The sequence below is a fragment of the Pleurodeles waltl genome, chromosome 6 (genome assembly GCF_031143425.1).
Source record: "Pleurodeles waltl isolate 20211129_DDA chromosome 6, aPleWal1.hap1.20221129, whole genome shotgun sequence".
Classification (NCBI taxonomy): Eukaryota; Metazoa; Chordata; class Amphibia; order Caudata; family Salamandridae; genus Pleurodeles; species Pleurodeles waltl.
In genome coordinates, this window is record NC_090445.1 from 1524238513 (window position 1) to 1524263041 (window position 24529).

General features: G+C 49.1%; 1 protein-coding gene across 1 annotated transcript in view; it reads right to left on the reverse strand.

The window, feature by feature from the left end:
* The window catches only part of LOC138301783 (taste receptor type 1 member 1-like), a 90411-nt gene extending 65882 nt beyond the window's left edge, over positions 1 to 24529 (reverse strand). Inside the window, exon 1 of the mRNA XM_069242285.1 lies at positions 24330 to 24529. Within this exon, the coding sequence (XP_069098386.1) occupies positions 24330 to 24529 (200 nt within the window). The remainder of the gene's footprint in view (positions 1 to 24329) is intronic.

The following is a 24529-nucleotide window of genomic DNA, read 5'->3' on the forward strand; positions in this document are numbered from 1 at the left end:
ACCCTCCTAGGTGAGCGGGCACGGGCTACTCGCTAAGGGGCTGCTGGGAGGGTGGTGCTGGTACGGGGTGGCAGCTGTACCGGTATCTGGGGTGGACCCAAAGGTATCCGCCACCACCAGGGAGTTTCCATAGGAGGAGGTATCTATGTCCAAACTGTCCCCTCCTGTCTCCGCCGTGGTGCTCCCCTCCCCCTCCATCCCACTGGTGCCCTCACAATCGGTGGACTCTGCCTCCTTAGTCCTGTGGGATGCAGCTCCCTCCGTTGCCGGTGCCTCTGCTCCTTTGCCAGATGATGCTAATGCACATAAGGATAGGATGACAAAACAAGAAAGGGGGAGAGAGAGAGAGAAAAAGGATACACTGGGTCAATGGCTCTACTAACACTACCGTTGGCGTACACAGCACTCTCACACACAGGTAACAGCCCTATGCACTATGCATGGCACTACCAGTAACAATGCTAGTCACCAGGGCATTGTGAGGGACACATACCACCCACTACAGCATACCTGGGACCCACACACCCCTGCCCAGTAGTGGATGCCTACTAGCTAGGTTTGAGGAATATCACATCAGAACCCTGGCCAACCTGGGACCTACACTGCAATGTCAGCCCTGGCCTAGGGGCACCCAGAGGCACACTTCCCCCACCCGGATACCACCCCACCAGGCGTAAGAAGCAAGTGTGGGCACTGTACTCACCCCCTTGTTGCTGCTGTCATGCCCCCAAGCACCCATCCAGCTCCAGATAGGCCACCGCTAGTATGCGGGCCATCAGCGGGGGTCTGGGTTCGACGGGCACCCCTTCCTCGTTGAGAGGCCATCCCCATCTGGGCCTCCGCGGACTTCCATGCCCAGCGTCTCAGGTCCTCCCACCGTTTCCGACAGTGGGTGCTCCACCTGCCGTAAACCACCAGGGTCTGCACGTCCTTGGCAATGGGTCGCCATATACCCCTCTTTTGATGGGCGCTGACCTGCAGAGGAAATATACACAGGGAAAGGTATTAGTCAGACTGTCCTGCACATTACACTCATGGCCCACCATAGCCCTCCCATCCCCTTACGCACAGACATGGCCCATCCATGCTGCACGCTGCCCAGGGCCCATCCACAAATCCCCCCTACACAAGGTCTTCACATACAGCACTCCATGTATTCATGCCCCATGCATCATGCTCACAGTGTACTCACCTGTTGGCCTGGAGGCCCATACAGCAGTCCGTACTGGGGTAGGGCCCCATCCACCAGTCACTCCAACTCCGCTGAGGTGAAGGCAGGGGCCCTTTCCCCAGTCACACGGACCATGGTAGGTTCTAGACACAGGTCACAGCAGCACATGCAGTGTAGGTCCTCTCCTGTTGAAGGTCAGGTAGCAAGTGAGTGAACAGATAGAAAATGGCAGTCATGTCCACGGCGGTGCATACCGTCACAGCCGGCGTATATCACCATTGGCCACTGTACCCAATAGGGCCCAATAATAACCACTGTGGAGTTGCACGGAGGTTCCCAACCGCCTTCCGCAACGGCACACAATGTCAGCGGAATTACCTCACTTCCACCTGTCCCTCCCTACAGAACAGGCAGATGCCATTTCAAGGGGTGGGGGTTGACCATGGATCCTAAGTGCGTCACAGATCAAAATTGTACATTCAAGACATATGCCACTAATACATTAATAAATCACATCATGCATTGAACTGTAGTGGCTATAATGTACATATTATGACCGTCTCCTCACTCTTTTGCCCCATAGATTGCAACCTCTGCGGATGAATAGGAGATGGAGACATCCCCGTGTACAGACCCCTGGTGGACTTGGCAACAACGGAGGACAGGTACATTATCCTCACCTACAGACTTGACAGGGCCACAGTCCCAGAGCTGTGTGCCCAATTGGAGCCTGACCTGATAGATAGGGTAGAGTCCAATCTATTGGTAGCACAGGTGCATTGTCCAAGGGGGCATAGGAAGGGGAGCAATGGGAGTTTAAGGTGGACAGGGTGACAGAGTGAGACACAAGGGTGACATTCAGGAGAGTCTTATTTCCTGGCTGGGGTCTTGGCAATAGTCTCTGGCTTCTGCCTGGATTGCAGCGAACGTTTGCGGGGTGGTTCTCCTTCTGCAGGGGGAGGGGTGCTTGTGCCCTGTTGGTCCTGTTGCGGGGCCTCCTGTCCACTAACGGTAGCGGAGGTGGAGGGCTGTTCAATAGTCTGGCTAGTGGCAGGGGCCCGCTGGTGTGACACTGCCTCCCTCATAATGTTGGCCATGTCTGCCAGCACCCCTGCAATGGAGACCAGGGTGGTGTTAATGGATTTCAAGTCCTCCCTGATCCCCTGGTACTGTCCCTCCTGCAGCCGCATGTTCTCCTGCAACTTGTTCATGATCTGGCCCAGCATATCCTGGGAATGTTGGTATGCTCCCAGGATCGTGGTGAGTGCCTCCTGGAGAGTCGGTTCCCTGGGCCTGTCCTCCCCCTGGTGCACAGTAGTCCTCCCAGCTTCCCTGTTGTCCTGTGCCTCTGTCCCCTGAACCGTGTGCCCACTGCCACTGACCTCAGGTCCCTGATTGTCTTGGGTATGGGGGTGCCCTGGAGTCCCTGTAGTGGTGGACACACTGCTGATTGATGTGCCCTGGGGACAGAGGTATGAATGACCGCTGTGGTGGTATTTCCTGAGGGGGGAGGCTCTGTGGTGGTGTGGGACTGTGCCTGGGTAACCGACTGCCCGAGGTCCCTGATGGGCCAGGTTGTTCATCCAGATCCAGGCGAGCAGAGTCACTGTCATCACAGTGGGCCTCTTCTGTGGGGGGGACTGGATCTTGCTGGCACCTCTTCTCTGGTGACATTGGCTGGGATACCTGTGGGGATGTATATGCAGTGTTATTATTTCTGTGTGTGACATATTGTGCATGGGTGGGTTTCCCTCTATGGTTGTTATTGCCCCGGTAGCTTTTCCTTGTATAAGTTGTTATGTGGTGGGCTAGGTGATTCTCTAGTGTGCATGCTTTAGTGATTGGTATCCATGCAGGGCTGTGAGTGATGTCCATGCATTGGTAGCGCTGGGCTTGGCATTGGGGTGAGTGGGTTGTGATGGTGTGGTGCATGGGAGGTGGTGGAGTGATGGGAGTACGTGATGGCATGCAGTTAAGGGGGTGATAGTAATATAGAATTTACTTTCCAGAGTCCAGTCCTCCTCCTCCTACTCCTGCCAGGCCCTCAGGATACATGATTGCCAAGACTTGCTCCTTCCATGCTGTTAGTTGTGGGGGAGGAGGTAGGGGTCCACCACCAGTCCTCTGTACAGCTAGTTAGGGTCTTGCTGCAATGGAGCACACCTTCCCCCGTAGGTCGTTCCACCTCTTCCTGATGTCATCCCTTGTTCTAGGGTGCTGTCCCACGGCGTTGACCCTGTCCACGATCCGCTGCCATAGCTCCATCTTCCTAGCAATGGATATCTGCTGCACATGTGATCCAAATAGCTGTGGCTCTACCCAGATGATTTCCTCCACCGTGACCCTTAACTCCTCCTCAGAGAATCTGGGGTGTTGTTGTGGTACCATGGGTGTAGTGTGAGTGGTGTGGGTGCGGGTGTGTAGGGTGATGTGTTGGAGTGTGTGATGTAAGATGGTGGGTGGTGTATAGGTGATGGTGGTATGTGGCTCTGGTTGTGTGAGTGCTCTTGGTGTCTCGCTGGTGGCAATGACTTGTATTCGTAAAGGGTTGTGGGTAGTGTGTGTTTTATAGTGGTGTGGGTGTGTGATGTGGTGTGTGTATGGGTGTCAGGTGTGTGTTGTGTGAATTGTCCAATGTGGAGTTATTTTGTATGTGTGTGTGTATTTTGAGCTCAGCGGTATGTACCACCAATGGTTTACCGCCGTTAAATGTTCGCCGTGGTGATTCATGGGTCATAATGCTGTGGGCGTAGTTCTGTTGGCATAATGGTGTGGGTTTGGATGCCGCCAGTTTATCACTGACCTTTGGTGTGACGGATATGTGTCTGTGGCTGTATAGTGACTGTAAGGAAATGCCTCTTGGGCATGGTTACTCTCTGACTTTTTGCCTTTGCTGATGCCAAGTTATGATTTGAAAGTGTGCTGGGACCCTGCTAACCAGGCCCCAGCACCAGTGTTCTTACCCTAAACTGTACCTTTGTCTCCATAATTGGAACAACCCTGACACCCAGGTAAGTCCCTTGTAACTGGTACCCCTGGTACCGAGGACCCTGATGCCAGGGAAGGTCTCTAAGGGCTGCAGCATGTCTTATGCCACCCTGGGGACCCCTCACTCAGCACATACACACTGCTTGCCAGCTTGTGTGTGCTGGTGGGGAGAAAATGAGTAAGTCGACATGGCACTCCCCTCAGAGTGCCAACCTCACACTGCCTATGGCATAGATAAGTCACCCCTCTAGCAGGCCTTACAGCCCTTAGGCAGGGTGCACTATACCACAGGGGAGGGCATAGGTGCAGGAGCACTATGCCCCTACAGTGTCTAAGCAAAACCTTAGACATTGTAAGTGCAGGGCAGCCATAAGAGTATATGGTCAGGGAGTCTGTCAAACACGAACTCCACAGCACCATAATGGCTACACTGAAAACTGTGAAGTTTGGTATCAAACTTCTCAGCACAATAAATGCACACTAATGCCAGTGTGCACTTTATTGTAAAAATACACCCAGAGGGCATCTTAGAGATGCCCCTAAAAACATACTCAACTCCAGTGTGGGTTGACTAGTTTTTGCCAGCCTGCCACACACCAGATATGTTGCTGGCCACATGGGAAGAGTGCCTTTGTCACTGTGTGGCCAGGAAAAAAGCCTGTACTGGGTGGAGGTGCTTCTCACCTCCCCATGCAGGAACTTTAACACCTGGCGGTGAGCCTCAAAAGCTCACCCCCTTTGTTACAGCGCCACAGGGCATCCCAGCTAGTGGAGATGCCCGCCCCTCCGGCCACTGCCAACACTTTTGGCGGCAAGGCTGGAGGAGATAATGAGAATAATGAGAAAAACAAGGAGGAGTCACTCCCCAGTCAGGACAGCCCCTAAGGTGTCCTGAGCTGAGGTGACTCTTACTTTTAGAAATCCTCCATCTTACAGATGGAGGATTCCCCCAATAGGATTAGGGATGTGCCACCCCTCCTCCCCACAGGGAGGAGGCACAAAGAGGGTGTAGCCACCCTCAGGGCCAGTAGCCATTGGCTACTGCCCTCCCAGACCTAAACACAACCCTAAATTGAGTATTTAGGGGCTCCCAGAACTGAGGAAGATAGACTCCTGCAACCTAAAGAAGAAGAAGGACTGCTGACCTGAAGCCCTGCAGTGAAGACGGAGACGACAACTGATTTGGCCCCAGCCCCACCGGCCTGTCTCCCTACTTCGAAGAAAACTGCAACAGCGACGCGTCCAACAGGGTCTAGCGACCTCTGAAGCCTCAGAGGACTACCCTGCATCTAAAGGACCAAGAAGCTCCAGAGAACAGCGACCCTGTCCAAGAAACTGCAACTTTTGAAAACAAAGAAGCAACTTTTAAAGACCACACGTTTCCTGCCAGAAGCGTGAGACTTTCCACTCTGCACTCGACGCCCCCGGCTCGACCTGCGGAAAGCTAACACTACAGGGAGGACTCCCCGGCGACAGCGAGCCCATGAGAAGCCAGAGTTGACCCCCCTGGGACCCTACAGCGTCGTCTGCACAGGAAATCCAGAGGCTCCGACTGACTGCGACTGCCTGCTTCAAGGAACCCGACGCCTGGAACCAGCACTGCACCCGCAGCCCCAGGACCTGAAGGAACCGAACTCCAGTGCAGGAGCGACCTCCAGGCGACCCTCTGCCTAGCCCAGGTGGTGGCTACCCCGAGGAGCCCCCCCCTGTGCCTGCGTGCATCGTTGAAGAGACCCCTGGGTCTCCCCATTGATTCCTATCAGAAACACGACGCCTGTTTGCACTCTGCATCCAGCCGCCCCTGTGCCGCTGAAGGTGTACTTTCTGTGCTTGCTTGTGTCCCCGCCGTTGCCCTACAAACCCCCCCTGGTCTGCCCTCCGAAGACGGGGGTATTTACCTGCTGGCAGCCTGGAACCGGGGCACCCCTATTTCCATTGAGCCTATGTGTTTTGGGCACCACTTTGACCTCTGCACCTGACCGGCCCTGAGCTGATGGTGTGGTAACTTTGGAGTTGCCTTGAACCCCCAACGGCGGGCTACCTTGGACCCAACTTTGAACCCTGTAAGTGTTTTACTTACCTGTGAACCTAACATTTACTTACCTACCCCAGGAACTGTTGATTTTTGCACTGTCTACTTTTAAAATAGCTTATTGCCATTTTTGTCACAACTGTACATGCTATTGTGATTATTCAAAGTTCCTAGAATACCTGAGTGAAATACCTTTCATTTGAAGTATTACTTGTAAATCTTGAACCTGTGGTTCTTAAAATAAACTAAGAAAATATATTTTTCTATATAAAAACCTATTGGCCCGGAATTTGTCTTTGAGTGTGTGTTGCTCATTTATTGCCTGTGTGTGTACAACAAATGCTTAACACTACCCTCTGATAAGCCTACTGCTCGACCACACTACCACAAAATAGAGCATTAGAATTGTCTCTTTTTGCCACTATCTTACCTCTAAGGGGAACCCTTGGACTCTGTGCACACTATTTCTTACTTTGAAATAGTACATACAGAACCAACTTCCTACAGTGACGGATTGGTGTGTGTGTGTCATAATATGGTGAACGGATATCCGGCGCAGGGACAATATGTTGGTGGCAGTCAGCGTGGCAGTAAGTGGGGTTTACTGCCAATGTCATAATGACGGCCTCAGTGTCTATTTCACAAAGTTTTAACTGCATAGGTGTACTTTGTCCCCACTTCACAGTTCTCACTGGGCATGAGATGTCCTTAAGATAACCCTGTGCTCTGCCTGTAGGCACAAAGATGGCTTTTGAACGGACAGTGTGCACAGTACCACAGACCCTCCTTTGCAGTAAAAAATCAATTAAAAAAAGATTGTGCAAACTAAATTCCACCAATCCTAGGACAAGATGGGCCAGATAGTCGCCATGTTAGGGGAACGCCAAAGGCTGGAAATCCAGTACCACCAGGAGGCCATGAAGCAGTGACAGGAACACAGTGGCACCATGGCCTCCCTCAGATGGTTCATGGCAGAATTAATATCCATCCTGCATGAGTTCTCCACCCACCATCAGGCCCCTGCCAGTAGCCACAGTCCTGAGCAGCCCTCTACATCTGCTGCAGCTACTGGGATGGCAGCTCTGCCTGAGGACTCACAAGCCACAGGTGACCCTCCCCCGGTAGAGGAGTAACCCCAACGCAAACGTGGACACAGACCCAGACATCCTGAAGGGACTGGAGCCAGTACCAACCCCACTGCCAGAAAATGAGCCCCTCCGGAACTGTCTACCTTGTGTGACACAGAGACACCTTCGAGACTGACTACTGCCATATCCCCATTACCTATTACTCCTGGCAACTGGAGCTGTGCTACCAAATGCTTGGACTAACAACCTGATATTTTCGTCCAACAGTGCCCCACTCTTTAGCACTAACCCATCCTATGGAAAACACAATAAGTATCTTTAAAACAATTGGTTTTGTGTGTTCAATAAGTGACAATGAACAAACAATGATGGTGTGTAGTGTTCAAGGGTTGTGCGAAAAGTTAAATCTGTGAAGCCATTGTCCATGTAGCTCGTTGTCAGATGCATAGTGTCAATTTCAGCACATCTCTGGGTCCACAGGTAGCGGAGAGGGAAGGGAAGTCAGCATTTAGCGCCAGTTCTTCTGTGTAAAGGTGTAAAGGTATTATGATAGATCACTATATCAAAGCAATACCACATGCAACTGCAATAGTGTCAAATAACATACCTATTAACAATAACACACGATTCCTGTCTTGGAGACATGACACATAAGTGAAATGCTATCCATCACAATGAACAGTGTGCTATCCTCCACTAATAGTAAGACAAAACTGAGAAATTACATTTGGGTAAAATGTACCACGAGGTGATGTATGAGGACAGCTATGAAGAAGGTACATTCCATTGTCACTTCCAAATAATTCACATTATATTTATCACATAAGGGATTTGGATAGTTAGTGAAATCAATTCATACAGACTGACAATAGCAATGGCAGTAGTACTTCAGCCCATTAATACCTATCTATCAGGTACACTGTACTGCTGTACCTAACTCAAACATGACACTGCTCACATCACAGATAGATTCAAAATAACAACCATACTGTAGTTCAGCATGATACGTGGTATATTGAGATAGAAGCCTATCAGAATGCCACTGGAAGTATTGCTGGATGAGCTGAGATCTTGTGACAACATCATCCTCATCCCCATCTTCGTCACTGTCAATTGCTTCCTCTCCTGCTACCGGTACGTCCTCTACACCCTCCACTTACAGCAATGACACATGCCTCCTTAATGCCAAATTGCTCAGCATGCAGCAGGCCACAACAATTTGGCACACCTTCTGAGGTGTGTAGAGCAGGGAACTTCCAGACATGTGCAAACATTGGAACCTCGTCTTCAGAAGACCGAATGCCTGCTCAATGACCCTTCTCGTCCTCCCATGAGCCTCGCTGTACCGATTCTCCGCCCCGGTCCTTGGATTCCTCACAGGTGTCAGTAGCCAGGACAGATTAGGATACCCTGAATCACCTGTGGATAGTGGAAACAACTATTACAGTCCTGCTATGTTGAGAGTGGAAAGTGTAGGCTTGTTGTGGTCACAGTGATTGTGCACACACTCATCATACTCACCAACAAGGAAGCCTCTCTCCCTCTGTAGGTGCGTCATCATATGTGGGACACAGCTGTTCCTGAGGATGTGGGAATCATGTTCAGAGCCAGGAAACTTAGCTGTCACCTGTGAGATATATAGGTCTGCTAAAAAGACCATCTGTACATTAATAGAATGATAGCTCTTCCTATTCCTATACACTTGCTTGTTGTCCCTGGGTGGTACCAATGCTATATGGGTACCATCTATGGCCTCTATTACATATACCCCATTGCAAGAAGTCAGCCTTCACATGGGGGAAATTTTCAGAAGGTTAAGGTAACTGTCAACATGTTTCAGCAGGGCGGACAAGACTCTCCACAACACTTTACTGACTGTAAGTTGAGACATTCCTGCTGCCAATCCCACAGTCCCTTGGAAAGAGCCAGTGGCCAAAAAGTGGACGATGGATAGCACCTGCACAGTATGATGAATGGCTGTAGATTGTCGTATGGCTGGCAGCAGATCTGACTCCAACTGGCTACACAGTTCCATGATGGTTGCACAGTTGAGACGATAGGTGAGTATGATGTGTCTGTCTTCCATGGTGGCAAGGTCAACCAGGGGCCGGGACACAGATGCATGTCTCTGCCTCCACAATGGTCAGTATCTAGGTTTAGGAAACAACATGTGTGAGCACGATTACACTTCATTGGTCCCAGTTTGTGACAATATATCGTCAATATGCATCACACCTGAAAACAGGTTCCTGACTCAGACCTGGATAGTTGATGAGAGACTGTTCCAACAATGTGACAACCCACTGATGTCATCTGGAGCACATACACAATATATTAGTGGCGTCTGGTGTCAGGCATGATTAATGTACAGTCACCCTTTAACCTACTACACATTCATAGGCTGTTCATGAGTCAGCAACATATTCCTCATCACTCCGAAGGTACAACTGAATAGATGTAACTGACATTGTTCACCACCATTTCTGCTTGCCATGTACATGGCCTGTACAAGCTGTGACGGACATGTGTGACTGTAAACTGGACAATAGTGTGCAAAATGGCTGCTGCCTGTCCTGTATGCAGAGGAAAATGACAGTGAGCTCATTTTGCCGGCATATGTTGCCATGGCGGTAGGCGGTCGTAACCGCTGTGCAACTCCTCATTGGTTAACATTGTTGTCTATGGGAAATGGGGGGGCTGATGATGATGACCGCCAGCGGTGATGGTGCAGACCGTCGCGGCTGTGTCCGCCATTTTCTACAGCCTCTCTCACTTGACTTGAGGAAGAACTCCGGAAACTTGTGGATGGGGTCCTACCCCTGTACACAAAGCTGTATGGGGCTCCAGAACAGCAGGTATGTTGCATATTGGTGTATTTTTAGCGACATGGTTGCGTGTGTATGATAGTATGTGTATGCTGGATACCCTGTGGAGGGTGATGCATTGGACCCGCATGCTGGAATAGGAAGTGGTTGTGTCCTGTCGTGGATGGAAGTGTGCGTATACTGTTTGTGGGCCTATCATATTTCTGCATAATGTGTCTACATGACTGTGCCCTTCTTACTGTGTCTCCCATTTAGGTCAATGCCCGTCAGGAAAAATCCATGTAGAAACCCATCGCCAAGGATGTGCGGACCCTGGGGGTCCATAGCCGGTGGAGCATCCACTGCCGGAAGCGGTGGAGGACCTGAGACGCTGGGCCCGGAAGATCGTGGAGGCCCAGTTGGGGACGGCTTCCCAACGAAGAAGGGGGTGCCCGTTGGACCATGACCATGGTGCGCATACTGGCGGTGGCATACCCTGAGTTGGATGGGTGCTTGAGGGCAACACAGAAGCCGCAAGGGGGTGCGTAACAGAGTGTAGTTTTTGTGTTATTTCACTCTGAATGGAAAGGATGAGTGTGATGGACAAAGGTAGATGTCTAGTGTACATATGATAGGGAATGTAGCTAGGATATTTGTGTAAAAGGTGTGTAGGCATGTTAGATTGGTAGTGTATTTACCTAACGATGCCAGGCATGTGTAAAGTTGTACTATCTGGGATTGAACTGGGGGAAAGTGACTGACATGTACAGTTCTGATCATGAAAAGTTGGTCCTGTGAGGGCATACACAGGTTGACATCACATTGCAAGGTTGTTACTCAGGGATTACCTTAGCATAGCTCCAATCAGGATTCATAGGGGCATGCCAGTATACAGCAGATCCTGAGTTGTGCTGCCAAACTGTAATGGGTGTGCTCACTTTCTTCTGGGTAGCTATTTGGGAGTGTTGCTGAATGTGGTAATGTAGTAGATGTTGCATACCTGTAATTGCTATGCTTATGGCTAAAACTGTGTTGAAATGTGCTTGGTGTGTAGATATTGACCCTATGCTTCCCTTCATGCTCTCCCACCCTCCCTACTTGTCCTCTTATTCCCCTGTGTGCATTAGCATCAGCAGGCGAAGGAGTTGGGGCACCAGCGAGTGGGGAAGCTGCAGCCCACGGGACCTAGGAGGCTGAGAGCACAGACGCCGAGGGGACCAGTGGGTTGGAGGGTGAGGGGAGCATCACGGGGAGACAGTAACTGCAACATCTGACTCTGATTCCTCCTCCGATGGAAGCTCCCTGGCGGTGGCGGACCCTTCTGGACCAGCCCAGCAACAGCCTTGTCTGCCACCCCCTTACCAGCACCACCCTCCCAGTAGCTCCCCAGCGAAGTGCCCGTGCCTGCTCACCCAGAAAGGTGGGCGTCTTCTTCACCACAAGCACCTCAGCCCCTGCTCCAGTCAGCCCTGATGCCCTCAATGCGGAGGCTATTGACCTCCTGAGATCCGTCTCTGTGGGGCAGTCAACGATTGTGTATGCCATTCAGGGCCTGGCATCCCAGATGCAACAGTCCAATGCCTATCTAGAAGGCATTCACAGTGCCTTGGCTGGCCTACAGAGATCGTTTCAGGCTCTGGCCTCCTCATTGATGGCAGCTAGTGTCCTTACTACTTCCGTCCTCCCTCCAGGTACCTGTGCCTACTCCCAGATCACTCTCCCTTCACCCATCCAACCCACACATTCAAATAGGCATTCACCCAAAGCAACAGACAAGGAATGCAAAGACACACACAGGTCCCACAAGACACACCACAGGCATTCACACACTCAACACTCAGAAGCAGACAGAACAACAGCCACTGCCTCCCCTGTCTCCCCACCACCTCCTGCCTTACAGTCACATCACCTCTCACACCTGCCAGCACTGCATCCTCACTCCCATATCCTGCCACTACTTCTGTTTTGCCCACAGTTACCACAACAGCAGACACTCAGACATGCACCCCATACACCACATCCGCACTCACCACAACCACCATCACGACCACATGCAGCACACCCACCTTCCTTGCAGACATCACCCCAACATACATTCACATGACCTGTTTGTCCTCTCCCAACCTCTCTCCCCCTCCTCCCAAAACACTTAAACACTCACACTCCGACACTGAACATTCTTCCACCTCACACATGCACACTATGCATGCACCTGCACCCATACCCAGCACACCTACACGTCCTACTAGCACTCCCTCTACCTCCACTCCTAGACATGTATCCCAGACCATCCCCCATTGTCCTAAAATGCTTTTCCTTGGCCCACCCTTGATTATGTCCTACCCTGTGGGGCCCCTCGCCGTCATGGTTCCCTCCCCCACATCCAGTCCCTCCGTCTCCAAGTCCTCCCATGACTCCCCTTCTGTTTCCCATGCCCCTCCCCCTGCCACAAAGCATCCCTCTGCACCTGTGGCTGAGTCCAAACAGCCTCCTACTCAGTCAAGAACAAAGTTTGGTTGTGTTGAATGTTTTCTATTCCATGCAGGTTGTGTTGACATTTTGTTTTGCTTGCTGGCCTTGTCTGTTACAGGATTAGGGTGCCTGCCTTACGTTTTGTGGCCTATTGAGTGGGATTGCTGTGGGTGGGTGTAAGTGAGGTTCCGTTGTGATGTTTTTCGCCTGGGTGTGTGTGACGTGTGTGTTGGGTGTGGTGTGTGTGTTGGTGACCCCTGACCTGCCTTAAGGCCAGGCACCACTCTGCACGCCGAGCAGCTGCCGCGGGTTCGAGACCCTCCACCCTCTGTATTGTGCTTTCTGTGCCGTTTTTCTGTGCCTTTTTGGCTTATTGCCTTTTCTCGTTGCTCTTCCCGGTCCCGCCACTGCGTCCACTGTGGCCCCGCCCCCTCACACCCACATTCGCCACTGCCTTCCGCCTCCCAGCTGCTCCTCCCTCCGAACCTCTCCTTCTTAGTGGCGGCTGCTGCGTGATGCGGAGAGTGGCCCCTGACCTGCCTTAAGGCCAGGCACCACTCTGCACGCCTAGCAGTTCCACCAGACTGCCCTCGTGTCCCCGACCCAGCCCTCGCTGATTCCGCGAGTTCGAGGCCCTCCATCACCGGAGGCACCCGCCTGCGCCTCATCCCCGGTGTCTAGTGGTTTGCTGTAAGTATTATGGTGTGTGTCTTGTTCTCTGTATTGTGCTTTCTTTGCTGTTTTTCTGTGCCTTTTTGGTTTATTGCCTTTTCTCGTTGTTCTGCCCGTTTTACTGTTTAATGTCTTTTTTGTCTGCTCTTGCCTGTTTTTTCCCCTTTTTGTGCCGCTCCATTCTTTCCGGTGCCGCCGCTGCATCCCCTGTGGCCCACCCCACCCACTCACGCCCCCATTCACCACTGCCTCCCGCCTCCCAGCTGCTCCTCCCTCCCACCTCCCCTTCTTAATGGCGGCTGCTATGCAGGCGAGCCAGAGGCGTGCCAGAGGCAAGCCTCTCTGTGCCTGTCCGCGCCTGGACCGCACCCAACGCCTGTCCCCCTGCCCTCCCACGCCTCCAGACGCCACTGCACCAATTCAGAACTCCTCGCACTCAACCCCGGCCGCCCCACCGCCTGCATCAAGGCCTCTCCTAGGCGCACCCAGGGACCTTTTTCCTGCCACTCATGCCACTTCACCTGCGCTCAAGCCACCAAGCACCACAACAACGCCACCCACCTCAACCACCTCAGCTGCATCCTCCTCAACACCGCTCCGTCCACAAGCACGCCATCGAACTCTGGGACCTGCTCACATCAACTTCCCCAGACATCGCCTTCCTCACCGAAACCTGGATGAACCCCTCATCGGAACCAGACATTGCCATAGCCATCCCTGAGGGCTACAAGATCACCCAAACAGACCGTACCAACAAACCAGGAGGATCAATTTCCATTGTCCACAGAAGCTCCATCAGGATCTCAACCGACACCCATGACACCCTAGACGCCGCAGAACACCTGCACTTCTAGATATACGTCAACGTTAACATCACCCTGAGAGGAACCCTTTTCTACAGACCCCCGGGCCCCCGCCCATAATTCTGCAACACCATCGCCGACACTATCAGCACCCACGCCCTCGCCTCCACAGACTACATGCTCCTCGGCGACCTGAATTTCCACCTGGAGAACACCGGCGACAGCAACTCATTAGCCCTACTGGACAACCTTGCCAACTTAGGCCTCAAGCAACTGGTCACCTCACCCACCCACTCAGCCGGTCACACACTAAACGCCATCTTCTCCTCCAGCAGCCACGTCACCTTCACTCACACCACCGAACTCCATTGGACCGACCACCATTGTGTTCACTTTTCCTTCCAGAAACCCACAACCAACATCATCGGATCCCTCACCACAAGTGGAACAAGATTTCCAAGGACCAATTGATCTCCAACCTCGCTCTCGCCCTACCACCCAAAACCAACGACCCCAACACCGCCGCCCTCAGTCTCAAACTATGGCTCGACGACTGTGCCAACACCCTCGCCCCACTCAAGAAAACCACCAACACCCGCACCAACAAGAAAGCTCCCTGGTTCACAGCACACCTTCAGGCCTCCAAACGTGAATGCCGGAAAGCCGAGAAGATCTGGCGCCAAGAACAATCAGAAAACAACCATGCCGCCCTCAAATCAGCCATGCACAAACATCACCAGCTCATCCGAGCCACCAAAAGATCTTTCTACAAAGAACGAATTGACAATAACGCACACAATAGTAAGGAGCTCTTCAGCATCATCAAGGAACTCACCAACACCAAGTCTTGCTCTGCCAACCCTCCCCACTCGCAAGACCTCTGCGACTCCATCTCTATCTTCTGTCACAGCAAGATCACAAAAATCCATGGAAGCTTTGCACCACCGTCCCCCACAACCACCACTGCCAAGGTCGACCCCAACGCACCCTGCCACACCAACGTCTTGAATGCCTGGACCCCCACCAATGATGAAGAAACCACCAAGACCAAGAGCACCATCCACTCCGGCTTTCCCGCTGACCCCTGCCCTCACCACGTCTTCAAAAAAGCCAGCCAAATCATCGCCCCCCCCAGCTCCGGACCATCATCAACAGCTCCGTTGAGACAACCGTCTTCCCAGAGAGCAGCAAAACACGCCGAAGTCAGCACCCTGTTCAAAAAGCCCACAGCGACCCCGAAGACCTCAAAAACTACCGACCCATCTCCCTCCTCCCATTCCCCGCGAAGGTCATCGAGAAGATAGTCAACAACCAACTATCCCGCTTCTTGGAGGACAACAGCCTACTTAACGTCTCCCAGTCCGGATTCCGCAAGAACCACAGCACTGAGACCGCCCTAATCGCTTGCACCGATGACATCAGGAGCAGGCTCGACAAAGGGGAAACCATCGCCCTCATCCTCCTTGACCTTTCCGCAGCCTTCGTCACCGTCTGTCACCGTACCCTCCGCTCACGCGTCTCCGAAGCTGGAATTCGCCACACAGCCCTGGACTGGCTCACTTCGTTCCTCTCTGGAGAACCCAGAAAGTCCGCCTTCCCCCGTTCATGTCCAAGGCTACCAAGACCATCTGTGGAGTTCCCCAGGGATTCTCACTCAGCCCCACCCTCTTCAATGTCTACATGGCTCCGCTCACCAACATCATCCGATCCCACGGCCTCAACATCGCCTCCTACGCAGACGACACTCAGCTCATCCTCTCTCTCACGAAGGACCCCGCAACCGCTAAGAACAACCTCCACATCGGACTTCATGCCATCACCAACTGGATGAAAGAAATCCGCCTCAAGCTGAACTTGGAGAAGACCCAGATCATCATCTTCGACTGAAACAGATCAGCATGGGACGACTCCCGGTGGCCCGCCACCCTGGGTTCGGCTCCAAAGCCCACCACCCACGCACACAACCTAAGCTTCATACTGGACTCTTTGCTCTCCATGACCCAGCAAGTCAACGCCATCTTATCATCATGCTACAACACTTTTTGCATGCTCCGCAAGACCTTCAGATGGATCCTCGTGGAAACCAGAACGGTCACCCACTCCCTCGTCAGCAGCAGACTGGACTACGGCAATGCCCTCTATGCAGGAACAACGGCCAAGCTCCAGAAGAAACTCCAGCTCATCCAGAACGCCTCAGCACGACTCATCCTCAACCTCCCTCGCCAAAAACACATCTCAGCCCACCTCAGAGACCTCCACTGGCTCCCCGTTAGTAAAAGGATCCACGCTCACAAAGCTCTCCACTACGCTGGACCGGCCTACCTCTACGAGCGTCTCAGCTTCCACATCCCTACACGCCAGCTCCACTCCGCCAACTTCGCCCTCGCAACCGCACCGTACCACATCCGGCGGTAGATCCTTCTCCCACTTTGCCGCCAAAACCTAGAACTCCCTCCCCGTCAACCTACATCTGACCCAGGACCTCCTGACCTTCAGGAAGCACCTCAAGACCTGGCTCTTCGAGCAGTAGCACCCCGCCCCAGCGCCTGGAGACCCTTCCGGGTGAGTAGCGCACTTAACAAATCACTGATTAACAAATCACTGATTGAATGATTGTGAGTGTGTGTTGTGTGTGTGTGTTTCTCTGTGAATGTGTGTGTGTGTATCGGTACAGGTGTTGTTTTGCGTGTGTGAGCGTTGCAGTTCATGCCCGGTGTGTGTGTGGCCTGTGCGTGTGTGACTCTCCCCTTCCCGCCGTTGTGTGCTAGGCAGGTGTACTTACCGATGGCGTCTTTGCCGGCGTTGCTGGTCCTGTAGGAGGATGGCGTAGAATAGCACTGGGAAGACTTGTAGTGCACGTACCATGGCGTCCGCTGACTAGTCTATACCTTTGGAGGTGAGTGTCTCCTTCTTTCACTTCATTTCTGCCAGCTTTTTGTGGGGTTCGTACCGCCCCGGAAATCATGACGGTGTGTGAACTCGTTATACGGTTGGCGCTTCTGTGCTTTCCACCAGCCTGGAGATGGCTACCACCATCAGCAGCGGTCATACTGCACTGGCAGTACTGGTCGGCTACTGGCTGTGTTGCGGTGGTATCACCGCCAGAGTCGTTATTTGCCTGTCTGCCCCTCCAGCCTGGCTATGGAATGACCGCCAGCGTGGCAGTACCATGACTGCCAAAGTTATGATGGGGGTCTCAGTTTCTTATATGTTGGGATCAATAACAACCAGTTGAAAGAGCCCTTTTCACTTTTCCTGCTGTAACCACTGGGCGTAGCGCAGGTCTCTGGCAAAACCATGTACCCTAACCAATGCCCTGTGCTCGGTGTCATGGCCAGCAGTGCCCTCTGGGAACAGAGCATGAGCAACCTGCAGGAGAGGACCTGCAACTGTACTCAGCAGGCACTGAACATAGGGAAAGGATTGTGGGCATACCCTCTGCTCATACCCCTAGCCACAGTACCAGTGGGGCATTGCCTGTGTGCATTCGCACATTTTAACAATCCCTAATGGGGATATCAAAGGGAACAGCCACCTTTGTGACTCCCCTATCTCTCTTCCAGACCAAATTGCATGCATGTGTTCAAGGACACCCTTCAGTGGACATTTCATGCAGACTCTTAATATGGGAGCAAAAATATATATAATCAAACAAATGCTTTTCTATGGGTGCAAAGGGTGCCAAAATCTCATATTACCAACAGTTATTCAGGATAAGGAATGGCCCTTGACATGCCATGCGCACAATAAATACTTATAACATTGCAGAGTTAAAAGTAGGGATTTCATAGAGTGGTAACTAGGTTAATTAAATATGTGTGTCAGAGAATAAAAACCTATACATATTAATTGGCAAGCCAATCTATCCTTCTAGTCTATCTAGATAGGAATGGTGGAACTGCCTTCTATTGTCGCTTCTTATTGGAGAGATGGAATCAGGGAGTTCATTGCAAGTTTTCACTTCTAGACATTGCTGAATTTTGTGTCGTGAAAGGGGCTGCCGTCTTTGAATCACGTATCCTTATCATGGGATGCCTTACTTAATCCCAATTATTAAATGAAACAAGGACAAGGATATGTGGAAATTGTTTTGGGGTTGGGTTAGAGTTTGGCGGGAGGAGTAAAGTCTGTTAGTTTGGGGGAAAACATTACCTCCACCACCCTGAGGGACCACCACCCACCAAATTTAAAGGTGACTGCTGTCCAGTGGTCCTCTCTGTACATTTAAAGACAATGTCTATACAAAGGTTCCTTTCAATGTACTAGACGTTTGGTGGGCACCTGCTATTGGTTTTGATGGCTATTTACCAAACTTTTAACATTTTTTTTGTTTTTGAAAAGACATAAAACTAACGAACCACACACCTTGGGAGTTTTCTTCAAGGATGTGGGAGTCATTATAGTTTTCTCCTGCCCCTTACCTCCAGGTTTTGCCTCTCACCTCTAGGTTTTTCCTGGTGGTGACAGATATCAAAAAAGATATTACCCATCCACTCTAGGTAGGGCAGGCGATATCATGTTCTTCCTCCAACAGCCCCTACTCTTTTGTACTGTAGAAGGAAATATTCCATTGACAGAGTCAACATAGGCTCCAACAATGGAATATTTAAGGTCTGCACATCTCTAAATGAAGTGGATGAACAAAGGGATTGGGGGGCAAATACTCTGTTGCTTTTGCAGCAGAATACTCTGTCCACCAAACTCTAACTCAAGCCTTTGCACTTAAACATGCGAAAATAAATCTCAAGCCTTAATAAAACTGTATTCTTAATAAAGTTTCCATCATGACGCTTTGATGGACTTGTATGGGGTTAACAAACAGCTATAATATAAAGATCTTCTGGGAGGACTGACTGATGGAATTGAATTATTGTTGTTACTTGCTATCTGTCTCCAATGTTATCATAAATAAGAATTTTTAAATAATGCACCAGAATGGTTAGTGGTGTCAGGATGTTCTATTCCAGGCATTGACTCTGATACCCACATCAATTCTCAAAGCCTTCTCTTCTTGTCTCATTGACAGCGGTGAGCTTGTTGTTCTCTCTCTCTTTCACATTTGTGTTAAATCTTTTGCTGTCATTATGTCCCCCCACAGACTTCAGTTTTGCATCTCTGCCGACGGTACACATTCGTCTTGATGGTGCTACAGCCAACGAATTTCCTTGTCTTTGAGTGTGTTTTCTGGTTGACAAGTGTTGAAAGAGGAGTAATTTGTCGAAATTTAGTTAGGAATGAAAAAGTTTTGTGGTAGTGGAAAACAGTGAAGATCTCTGGTTCGACACTTTCTGGCCACCCACAATGGGTCGATGTCACTGAAACGTTTTCTCTTTAGGAGATATGGGCTTTACATTTGCCTTGCCCTTTGCTAACAAGTTACACCCCAACTTGGGACTCAGTCACTTTCTAATGGTTTGGAATGGGAATTAGGTTGTAAAACATTTATACATTTGATACCAATCAGTATTTGGGAGAGAGACTCAAAATACGCTGTTCCAGATACAAAATTGGTATCCTTTCACAATCTCATTTAAGTACGGTAAAACTTTGCAAGCTCTTAGTACGGGATTGGTACACATGAATGTAAGAATTTGGGTTATAAATTGGGGAGAAGTGAGACCTGTGCAAGTAGTTGGTTCTTACTGGGACTCAACCACCCGATAGCACTGGACTTTCTCAGGTCTGCGGAGCAAAGCAGTCCAAGGCTTACTCCAGGGAGGTGATGTGGGCCAGTAATCACCATTCGCTGTCATCCAAAAGTAACACTCAATAAATGATTGTCCAGTCAATGCTTTTTTCATTAAAAATGGAAAAGTACATTTGTTACAAACCCACTACAAAATATTATGCATTCATTTACATATATATCATGCAGAAGGAAGTACCTTCAGTGACATTCTGAAATCACAACCTACTGTATCATGACTCACAAAACCATTATCCCGCCCCCTCACCTATACCAAATAGAATACCATACACAATATTGGGAAGTATAATTCCAAATAATGAAGGCCTATGGGCTTCGTCATGGGCTCACCACATCAATACATCAATGCATAAGGCAAGCCTATTGGCTTTATCAATGGGTCACCAAGTAAGCATAGATGACAAGTCTATTAGCTTAGACAAGAGTTGACCTCATTAGAATATGAGGCAAGCCTATTGGCTTTTTCAGGGGATCACCACATTATAAGACCAACAATCACATATGAACAAATCACCATCATATTACTGAAATCAGTAACCATATTTAAATGCAATCATTATTGTCAATAAAGCATTCATCAAAGGTCAAGATCTTTAGAAGTGAAATATCTCCTATCCCACTGTGCTGATTTCCATGCTCTTGGGCTCATTTTTACTGCAGATGGCAAGCCACCAAGACCATTTAAAGCAGGCCTCTGGCCTCAAAAGTGGCACACTCTGAGAGAAGCTGGTTTCACTAACTCCTTGCACCAGCCTTCTCTTCTGGAGTGCCCTCTACAGACCCCATGGCTTGCTGGTAATCTTGCAGGGCATCTGGTTGGCAGTAGCATTCAAGTCTTCCCCCTGTTAGTCCTCAGAGGGTGTAAGGCAGCCAGTATCACTGGCTTCAGAGAGGCCCACTAGTCCAGGGGCCAGCTTAGATGTACTCCATCCATCAGGCCATCAGAGTGCTTGTCCTTCTAGCTGCCCACGGTGTTGCCACAGTCGCAATCAAGGTCTAAGGCCTTGTTAACCTTTATTTACTGAGGATACCGCTTTTACTCCCAGTAACAGCCTGTGAATGGGATACCCCCTTTGTCTAACCCTTAAACTGGTAAGAGTCCCTTACCCTTTGCTCTGGATTTGGCTCCAGTCTACCTAGTGAAATACCTGGCTGGTGTCAGGTCTCTTGGTGTGTACAGGGAAAGACCCTGGGGCGTAGCTTTAGGGGGGTGTTTGTGGTGTTACCCACCACCCCCCAAAATGTATTACATAGTAAATATTTAGGTAGAAGTACTTTCAGTCAGTTATAGTGAAGTGTCTGTCAGATTGCATCTTGGATTTTTGCATGCCCATACTGACAAAAACATGCATACACACTCACTCTGGTCTCTATTTTGAATGCCTTAATAATTATTAATTTGAAAAAAATTCGGTTTCAAGTACCCCTAACAATGCCCATTCCTCTCTCTTTTCACTTTACCTTAAGCCCTCCTCATGCCTTGCTTTATATATAATGTATTTTAATAAGAAACTCTAGTGTGATTGTTAAGAAATCTGGAACTCACATTCCCCCCCCTTCCTTCCTCTGCACCCCCTTGGTCTTACTGACCATGCTACGCCCCTGGCAAGTCCTTTTGAAAAGTACTCAGGACAGGTCTCAACTCCTCCCCAGTCATCCTGCCAGGAAGACCCACTCTATATACACTCAGGCCACTGGTGTTCACTTTCTGGCTCCAATTCACTTTTCCCAGTGGGAGAGCCATCGCCAGCCCAGGCAGCTGAAACTGCCAGAAACTTTAGGCAGGAAAATACCAATTTCCTAAAAGAGCATTTCTAAAATAATAACCTAAAATCTGACTTTACTTTTAAGAAGGACTTTGAATTTCAATTAAATGGAAGAACTATTTTTCTAGCTGATACCAATCTGAAATTTAGTGTTTAATAAAGCTAACAATATAGCCTACTGCAACAGCCAGCCTTACTAGAGTTCAATTAATTTTGGGGCTATTTCACTTCAAGGACAAGTCCAACATTAATTTCTACATGTCTTACTTTGAAATATCTGCACCCTGCCTTTATGGACAATGAAGCTTACACAGCAGTGATTTATTAATATTTAAAAGGAACGTTCGGGCCTGTCAAAAAGGGCTATTTTGACAGGTTGATTTTGCAGTTAAAAACTACCAAAGGCAGGTTACCTGTGTGCAGCTACCAGGCTGCAGATGACCGTAGTCTATTATGTACAGTCTGCACGTGTGTGCACATGCATGTGTACAAGCGTTCAAGTGTTACCAGTCCAGTGCCTCTTACACTACTTGCTCTGCAGCAGCCTTATCCTAAAAGACTGACACTGGAGGTAAATACACACAGTCCAATTTTCCATGAAATTACTGGGAGTGAGACTCAGGTAAGGAGCCTCATCTACAATAAAATTAAAAAATCAGGTGATCCGATGCAAAAAATCCTGGCATACTCAATGGGCGGAACACACTTGCAACAATGAAAAAAGTTTTTTGTGGTGACAAACTCTGATTCGGAATGTTTGAAACTCTTGTGAAACATTGGTGACTGAATTCCCAGTTATATACTTTGCTTCTTTGAACTTTGCCTATTATCTGTGCCTTCATTTCATAGGCAAACAAAAGATCATACCCATCTGCTAATCCTCCTCCACTGAGTTCCTGCACAGGGAAATTAACCTCTGACAATTCCACAGTCTTAACAAATCATTTTGTAACCTTCTAAGAAATATCACTTCTAGGAAGTGTGAGTATTCTGCAAACATCGGTGCCAGGGAATGATTCCGACGAGAGAAAAAAATCTACCTTTCGACCTGAATTAATGGATCTATGCTCATCCACTGTACGAATAGGCAGTACAAGAAAATTGTCACATTCTTAGGCTCTTCAGTAGAATCAGAAGGACAAGAACAGCCATATATGTGAAATGAGATATACACATAGGACTACAACATCATATATCATATATTAACCTCCATGTTTTTCGTGTGAATGATTCCCTAGGGACCATTGTACAGGTATTTCTCCCTAGAATACACGTGCCCCTGGAAGGAATAGAGCAGCCCTGTTTCATATATGTGTAATAGTATACTGTGTCATGAGATCGCATAGATATAATCATTATGGAAATATGATATTAGCATCCTCACAGTCATAGTTTACAACAATGAAACGTATTAGAAATTGAAAAAAGGATGCCACGAACAATAGTTCTTCGTCTTAGTTACCACTCACTACTGAATGAGTTCTTGCTCTTCAAGCATGACTGACCCTTGATTAAACCAAACACAAAGTTCAATATAATCTATCATCGTTGTTCAGTAACCACAGTACTCACGAAGTGCAAACAGAACACAAACATCTCATGAAATTGGAAGCCAATAGTAAATGACCTTAGGCAACGCCCATTTTCCACAACACTCAGGCCTATGCATCCTACGGATTGTGCAGCGCTCGTGCGATATTTCACAGTTTTCTGCTGCACCCGCGGACGTGTTTTTAATCGAAAGCAATGCAAGAATTTCCATCATTTAGGGCCATGCAAGCGCCTGCACACCCCAATATACAGCTTCACTGTTTTCTCAGACAATATGTACCTCACAACAGTAATTTGAAAATGGCAAACCATGCTCAATTAAATCCCACTTACTGATTAACATATATTAATAATTATTTCTTATTTTTGTAACCACTGATTGCAGACAATTATATAAAAAATTAAGGTACTCAACTGCTAAAAAATGTTCCGGTTTATTAAAAAAACACATTTTTCCTCTCATGCTAAACAGAACTAAGGGCCTGATTTAAAATTTGGTGGACGGGTACCACTTCAAGTGACAGATACCCCGCCTGTCCATCAGTCGGTCGTCCAGGTGCCATAGGATATAGTGCACTTGTTGGAAGGCGGGTGAAATATATATCATACTATGAGGGTGCAAACAGCCGTTAAAATCTAAATTAGACCCTATGTCATATGACATCCATGGTTTCCTTTGCATTATAATGTATAAAAGCCATCGAATTATTCTACACGAATAAATCCACCGCCCAACATTCCCTCGAATTAACGATTTAATCCAATGGGAAGCCTAATTTCTCTTTCTCACGTAAAATAAAAATTAAATAGTGGGTACCACTGATTGTGGAACCAATAATTCCTTGTGTGCAATACCCTAAAAAGTATTGGAATAGCAGCGAACCCAGGCAAGTAAATGCTGAATCACTAATCTGATAAAATACATTTAATATAACATAGCTACATTTTTATTTTCATTAGCTGCATTTCATTTTTTTAATTAATTGTGCAAAAACTAGGAAAGTTATTTTGGATGGTAAATCATTTTTTGCATTTGTTCATCTCGAACTCAATGAAAGTCCCAAAAGTTATAGCAAGAAGTATTCAGTTTCGCGGAAAATCTATCTCAGTGGGTTACTGTATTTGTTGTGTATTAGTCACAAAACGCTTTCAACGTACAACGCTACGAAGCTGCAAACCTGTCAGAGAGCACTAGAAGCAACAACTTCTCATCCTTGAGCAATCCGAGAGGGAGAACAGTGTGAGAACCGAGATGGACAGGAAACAACGCCTCACCTGGTGCACGGCACTGATACTGGGAGTGTTTTACTTCCCGGGTCAAGGCTCGCAAGGTGAATTCCGAAGAAACCTCCGATTAAGTAATCTCCTGGTAAATTGAACTGGTCCAGCGCGGAGGGAATTTGGAGGTCGACTTGTGTCCGCCCTGTGCTCACCATGGCACAGAGCAGGGCAGCGAGCATGGGAAGACGCGGCAT